We start from the raw sequence: 7,803 nt of genomic DNA, 5'->3' as shown, positions 1-7,803 counted from the left end.
AATCAGGGATTCCACACTATTCATATTCAAGTGAGCCACCATAAAACTGTTAATACTTAAAATACTCTTCTGCTGCAAGAACCAAACTCATCCTCCTGCTCACCAAGAATTTCACCTGTAAGGGGGTGAGGGGGGAGAACAGCAAAGAGCCAACCTACTTGCATCCAAAAGGAGCTTTACAATTTCGAAGTTAGAATGTGAGACGCTGTAATGCAGAGCTGTGTTTCCATTTCCATCTGCCATATTGATTATATGTCTGAGGACAGCAGGAGAGATCTCTTCAAAAGCAGTTATGTAGTCTCCAACCATTTCAGGAACAGCAGACTTCTGACTTGAGACACGAAACCACTCATGCTGGATGGTATTTAAACAAAACCTCTGCCAAAAACAAGACAGAAAAAATTAACATATGCACATTCTATTTAAAGGATTTTCCATCCCACAAGTCAGCAGTGTAGGAAGCCAAGCCTTTTTTAGTCAAATGTGGGCAGAAAGTATTCAGCTTACAAACAAGATACAAGATCTGATGCTTTTCCTCTGAGTAAATCTCTCTACAATACCAATTGTTTACCTCCTCCCATTTCACTTCATTTTCAGTACGTCTTCGATAGAACTAAATTTTAAGATGGGACTACTCCCAGAATTAACGGATATCAGATACAGGTGAACAGAACCTGAACCATTTCCGTAAAATACTTAACCTAGTCTATAAATCAGTGATGCATCTCAGAATAAGAGCAATGGAAATTTCTCAGGAGGTAAAACAATGTGCATTGCTAAGCCAATTAGACCCAATCCTGAGGCAGGATTCATCAAATCCACAAAACAAAAAATAGGAGAACCAGCTGGAAAGCAGTTCTGCAGGCAAAGAGCTGGGCATTACAAAGGATGACAACCTGAACCTGAGTCAACAACATGATGATGATGGTATCTTCATGATGTAAAAGGCAAATACTATATTAGGGTGAATAAATAAGTCTACAGCTTGAGGGCATGTCATGCAGTCCCTTCTCTCTGCCTAGCACTGGGTAGGCAACTGCTGGACTATATTGTCTGGTCTGATCACTGAATGAAGTCCAAATGTGTTCAAAGGTAAGCAGCAAGGATGATTAAAAGTCAAGGAAATCTGACCTGCAGGAAAGATAGGAAGGATCAGCAATGCTTTGCTGAAAGAATAATGGGGCAAAGAAATGCAGTAACATTTCACAGTGTAAAAGGCTGTTGCAAAGATAAAAGAAAGAACCTGTTCTTCATGTCAGGATGGATGGCTATAGCTGTGATGGATTTAAGCTGCAACAAGGTTAGATAGTCAGGAGAAACCCTCTCATTTTATGGACTGACTGGGGAGGGTTGGGAGCCTTTTCAGCTAGGCACCAATCTATTTGAAACAATGCAGGTTCAGCAGACTTCGCCGTGAGCTGTTCCTGACAGCTCTGATTCTCTGAGCCGTTATTACCAAGCTGGAAGGACCATCACACCCTGCCCCTGCGTGACCACATAGGTTGTGAACATGCAGAACCGAAACACAAAAGTGGTCTTACAGTGACACAATAAAAATAATTTGGTTTTAGAAATTAATGAGCCCCGGAATGTCACGAAGACATTATTTTTACAGGCAAGATATCACGTGCATTAGAAATAAAGGATAGACTTTCCTTTTATTCAAGCATTCTGTAACAAGACATCCCAATAAGCAAGCAGTAACTCCTCCTGGTGTGAACAGCAGCTACAATGGAAAAGGCTGGGATAATTTATACAGATCCCTGACTGTACTAAAGGCTAATCTTTTTGATCAAGAGCTCCCTCTAAGCAGAGAGACAGAGAACAAGAGACAAGAGCTGATCCGTCTGCAGTTTCCAGCTACAAAGCCCCATTTGTGCTGGTGAACACTTGAAGAAAGTAACATATAAATTTAAATTACACTTCCAAGAGAGAAATTATCACCTGATTATGCCTTTTTTGACACTTTCAACTCCCACTTCACCTGAAACATTTGTTGTTTGAATGCCAGAATTGATCCTGAAGGATTGACACAGCACTAGAAATCACTTCTCACACTTGTATTAACCAACCTTTCAAAATGTTTCCTGGCCCAGAAGCGCCAGAATTAGACATACACAATTTTAGTGTCCTCAAAAGCTGTAGATGCTCTGTGGCAGAGGAGCCTGGCACTGGATTATTGCATTTAACATCACAGCACCACTATCACAAATGCAAAATGCAATCTCGTACCACCAAACAGAGACTGGTATTCAGCTGTGTTCAGAACGCCCTCACAAAATAACATGGGCAATTCCTACATGCAGCAAACACAACACTATTTCTTTAAGGTTAATATTAGCAATGAATCCTCCTTTGTCTCTTTTGCACTCCATTAAGGATATCACGCACAGCGAGCAAGACAGAAGCAGCATACATTACCATGCTCAGAAAGAGGCAGAGCACATTCAGTTTCAGAACAGACTTTGTGCTTTTGTCACTGAAAGAAACTGTCTCTCCACTCCATGCATTTTCTTAAAGTGAGGCGTGTGTGCAAACTACAGCTGTGCTAAAACAACAGCTACAAAAACAGTAGAGGAATGCTGGGGGAATGCACTTTCACATCACTATTTTTGTACGTGTGCCTTGAGGTGACAACAGCCCAGCACAGGAAGCACAAGGATGCTGTTTAGAGAGAAGTCTCCTGATCTTAAAAGAAAAAAAGAAAAGAAAAAAAGAAAAAAAAGAAAAAAGAAAAAAAAGGGGGAGGGGAGAAAAAGAAAAAAGAATTTAGTAGCATAGCAGTGCTTCCAGGGAAGATGATATCCTGATATCCCCCTTCTGCCTAGCCACTGCAGTTCTGGTCCTGTAAAACAAGAAGTTACCCTCTCTGCAATTTCTCTGTTGTAGTTCAGGGAGAACTTTGCTTTGCATTGCTTACCACATCTTTGCTGGTACAGGCCTTGGGGTCATCAATGTTGTTCCTAAGTAGATGGCAAGCAGAGAGCATCTTTTCACTTAGTTCGTATCTGAGAAAGACAGTAGAAGACATGTCACACAGAAATTTTTCTCCTGTCAGGTAGAAACATTTACCTTTCAAAAATTAATGTGGGAACAAATGTTTCTAGGCAGGCCATAAACTGCCGAGATGCAGAATCTGTTCTGGCAGCTGCTCTCACCAGGGACTCCCTGAATGGGAAGCAGAACTGCTGCTGGCTGCACCACAGACCCAGGCACGGATTAAAAACATGCTTCCCAGATGTACGTGGGAGGATCAATATTAACAGGGAGCAGGCAACATTCTATTTCTGCATTTTAGACTTGCTAACCCTTTTTAGTGGAAATTTGCACTTATTGCTCTTACTGCAGAACACGTTTTATATTCTGTGTTTTGATTATTTGGTTACAAAGAAGAAATATTGATTACTCTTCTACCTAAACAGTCCTCGTGCCCTTTTTCACCATCATCTCTTTCTACATTAAATATTAATTAGACAGCTGCTTTGAGCACTTTAAAACTTGTAGCTCCTACGAATAGCCCTTAATTATATATTTCTGCATCTCTTTTACTTAGCAGATGATAATTACAGATGTGATGCTGCTAACCTGCATCTCCAGTGCAATATGATGTATACTAGTGTTTTCTTTTATTATTATTATTCTACTTACATAATTTTCCAAGCCTGTACACTTCTAAACATTTAGCAATCTCTGTGTCTATAAAATATCCCTTCACTAGGTATTTCACTGTGATCTACACTTTTACTTTCTTTTGTCCATTCACTAATCAAGAATGAGAAAAATACACTAAGCTACTGCTTTCCACACATCAAAAACATATGCCTTGCCTGTCAAATGCTATCTTATGTAGCTAATTACCCAGCAATTTGACAAGCAACTTGGCCATGAAATGCTGAATGGGTGTGATGGTGTATGGTCTCAGCGTTGCACTACCTCCATGCTACCCTCCATGGCTCACCAAGCATGGTCAGCTAAGGTTGAGATGACACCAAAGGTGGAAACATAAGATGCACTGCAAACAGGCTGTTGATCTCATGGGCACAGTTCAAGACTTGCTTATTTATCCAAATTTTTACAGACTATGTCATTAATGAGGCAATGTCTGCTTCCAAATGAGCACCACTTGTTATCAGAGACAGCCACTCTTGGCAAGAAGTAACTTGGGTCTTGGTGTAAGTGGATCGTTTCCACTGTTGGGGTCAGTGTTGGGAAGGATCACCTCTGACACGTTCTCACAGCTCACAAAAAAACACTTTGCCAGAAAGCCGTCTCTGGCTACCACTGACTGCCACATATGGTTACATTTTTAATATGTGTGGACAGATAACAGATTCAGGAAAGTATCAGATTCATACGTTGGGATCCCAGCTTGCCAAGCACAGTGTTTTTATAAAGCTTCCTGATGAACAGCTAAAATACGCTTTCCTGATAAGAGCTGCTGAGACTAAGTGTAAATTACAGTCTATAAGCAGGGCTGTGCACTCGTTCAACCAGGGAATCACTGTGGGCGAGCAGCAGCTGAGGTTTGCAGTTCCTCAGCGAGTGCTGAAGCAGCCCGCTGCTCACGGCGCGGAGCAGAGCGCGCTCATCGCTGTTGGGTGCACGCATCAAGAGGAACCACGCCGTACCTCTCCCGGATCTCCACCTCCTCGGCCTCACACTCGGGCAGGGGGACATCCCCGGAGCAGACCTGAGGGACGCCAAGCCCGGGTGGCCCCTGGTCCTCATGCGGTGCCCCAGCATAGGGGTACTCGCCGCCTTCGCACTCCTCCTCCGAGTCCGAGGAGGAGCTCTCCTCAGAGCTGGACTCGTCGCTTGACGTGGTCTCATACCTAGAGTGAGAAAGCGATGGGCAGAGCCGACTCTTTGCTTCACAGCAGCAACACACCAGTTGAAAGATGCTTTGGGCTGAAAGATGCTTTAGGTATGCTTATTCCTCCATTTTCCACTCAAAACCCTTGGTAATTTCTAATTAACCACCAAGACAGGTCAAAGGTAAAGAAGTTTGGGGGTTATTTCAAACACAGCTAAGAAGTGTTGACGCAAAGTAGACAAATCACTTTCCAAAAGCTTTTATCAGCAGATGGTGGCTGCAAAAAGCGCTCAGGAAAGTATACACGCACACAGTCACATAAGTTCCACTGATCCAAAATCTTAGCTCTTGACTAACAGAACAGCAGGAAAACACTGTTTCTGTGTAAGACAGAGCTTGCTGTTCTTTACTGAGGGGCTGAGATAATGCTGGGAAACCGCTTCTTATTGCAATGTTTTTTAATCTGAAAGAAGCAAAACTCATTTTTTAAATTCCTTCTTTAAATCTGAAAAACAGTGTCACTGTCAATCATGGTCTCTTCATAAATCCCTTCATGCTGACATGTTGTGTATTATATGCACACTGTAAAACGAAAGAATAAAAAAGCTTATTTTAACAGAAGTCTTACACTCCATCAAGTATTCCCTGGGGATAGCCCCAAAATGTTCTGCTCAGAGTAAATTTGTGTTATTGCCTTACTAGGTAGGTAAAAAGAGGGGAGCCAAGAAACCTATCTAATGACAAGAGCCACAATTTAAAAACTCTTTCCAGTGATGATCCAAAACATTTTTTTTGAGAGAGTTTAGTTGAAAAATAAATGATCCGGACAATTATAAAGCTGTTTTTATGATTAACTCTTAAACCTCAACAGCTAATAAGCTAAAGTACTAAGCCTATTTTTCTAATACACAATGATACACTAGTGACAACAGCCCCCCACTGCAAGTAATCACAATTTTAACCTATACGTATGACATAATTGCAGTATTTAGACTACGTATTGCACATGGCATTCTTAAAAAAGATAAATTAATATGAGGAACAGATTAGCAAAACTATATAAAAATTATTTTTTGGAAATATTAGGAAGTTCTCTGTGACATTCTCAAAATGGCAAGAAATATTATAAAATAAAATTCAAACAAAGAACTGTTGTCAGCATTTAGATATTTTTCATATTTCTCTGGCACAAACACAGAGAAGTTAATTCTTAGGCAACACCATCTCTTACCGTATTTCTTAATAGCACAATGATGCTCATGTAGACTGCCAAAGACACATGAAAGTTTTATTTACCAACATACAACCTGAGAAACATTTCCTTGTTTTTTTGTTTTTTTTGTTTGATTCATTCTCTTGTGTTAAATTTGGCTGTGACCTGATATGCAAGTACTTAAGACTGATTCCCAGTTTGACTTACAACCTCCACTTAAGACAATAAACACATACACACAAAAGACTGAGGGACGATTAAGGTGCGCTTAAATGATTAATTCTTCCCTCCTACCCTTCAGCTCAACAGGCGTGCCTCAGCTTAAAGTACAGGTAGCAGCTAAACATAAACTTCAAGGTTTTTTTTCCTTTTTTCTTCCTTCCTTTCCCAGAGTGAAAGTACTCCAATGACTTGATTAGAGAGACTCTCTTTGTTTTTTTAGGAAAGGCCACTTACCCGCCATTTATGCCAACAAACTGTAGGTTCTTCTTTGCATTGTTCAAATCTTTTTTTCCGTCCCTTTTCTTCATGATAGATTTCAGTGTGTTTTCATTATTAGCACAGACTGTTGAAAAGAGTGAGAAAATGCATGTATCAGTACAAATTTGCTGCCAAGTCTGGCTGCAGATGCTTCAGACAATTCTTCAAAACAAATAGGTTTCTGTTTAATTTATCAACTGAAGCAGCAGTTTAATAATAAATAAATAATCTTTTTATCATTTTAATCTTTAAATAATCTTTTTATACACACAGTCAGTGTGTTACATGCACACTAAAAATATAAAAGAACACTTCCAAAAAGAACTCTAGAAATAGGAAATAGAAATAGGAAATGCAGCCTAACTTTCCTAACCCGCAGCATGCTGGTAAGCTTTGTGATGCTTAAAGAAAATAGTCTTAGGAAAAGACCTTTTATTATTATTATTATTATTATTTTTTTTTTTTTGCTTTGCTGTCTGTGAAAGATTTCTAATACTGAAACTAGTTATTTTGGAATGTCAAGACAGTCCTAATTCTTGAGGTTAAATGACAGCAGTCTGTTGCCAGAACTAAGGCAGGATATTTAACAACAGCCAACCCCATTGGGTGAGTAGGTGCAGTCAAGGCTGATTTTTTAGCTGTAATATTCACTGAAGTAACTTTTAAATTATGATAAACCAATCTATGAGCATGAAACAGGAAGACAAACATTCACTAAACAAACTTCACACTTCTACAAAAATACTACTTTTTTAACCACATTTCTCTCAGATTTTAGTAGATTTTGCCTATGAAGACACTGAATAGCACTTCACGGATRCCTTACCATCCACTGACTGTGCACAAAGGGACTCACAAGGACTTCTCCAATAATTAAAACTTTTTCTGTACTCATTTTGCCTTCACATTTTTGAGAATTTTTACAAYTTGCTTTAATTATGTTTCATATTCAAACTTCATCAGCTGAAAAATATGTATCTCTAATCCAGTTATTACCATAGAGCCCAGAGGCAAGTTGGTCATCTGTTAGATTAATTGCAGCTAGAGCTTTGTCCTGAGAAGAGAAAGATTTCCTTCCCCGAACTGCTTCTACCAGAGGTGTCCTTCTTTCCTCCTGAACTGCCCCAATATCCTGCTCCAATTTCAGAGCTCGCAAATTTGAAGTCACATGGGTGTTTGCAAGTTGTCCRTGAGGGATGTACTCCAAAGCAGCACCTGTCAAAAAGATGGTAGGCATTGCTGAGACCCAGGAGTCAGATCAAAACTTTTATGGCAATGCTTTTTCAACAGAAAAACT

General features: G+C 39.9%; 1 protein-coding gene across 7 annotated transcripts in view; it reads right to left on the bottom strand.

Moving 5' to 3' along the window:
• Window positions 1-96: 96 nt before the first annotated feature.
• Window positions 97-7,803, bottom strand: part of KANK1 (KN motif and ankyrin repeat domains 1) — a 108,873-nt gene continuing 101,166 nt past the window's right edge. For all 7 annotated transcript variants that reach the window (XM_085312458.1, XM_085312459.1, XM_085312463.1 and 4 more), the window contains 5 exons: window positions 7,503-7,721; window positions 6,483-6,591; window positions 4,629-4,832; window positions 2,921-3,008; window positions 97-378 (listed from right to left, as the gene is read on the bottom strand). In XM_085312458.1, coding sequence (XP_085168584.1) covers window positions 112-378; window positions 2,921-3,008; window positions 4,629-4,832; window positions 6,483-6,591; window positions 7,503-7,721 — 887 coding nt within the window. In that variant the 3' untranslated portion in view covers window positions 97-111. The remainder of the gene's footprint in view (window positions 379-2,920; window positions 3,009-4,628; window positions 4,833-6,482; window positions 6,592-7,502; window positions 7,722-7,803) is intronic.

This window comes from Rhea americana, unplaced genomic scaffold (assembly GCF_003343005.1).
Source record: "Rhea americana isolate MKP2758 unplaced genomic scaffold, rheAme1 scaffold_365, whole genome shotgun sequence".
Lineage (NCBI taxonomy): Eukaryota > Metazoa > Chordata > Aves > Rheiformes > Rheidae > Rhea > Rhea americana.
This window is presented reverse-complemented; position numbering and strand designations above follow the sequence as displayed.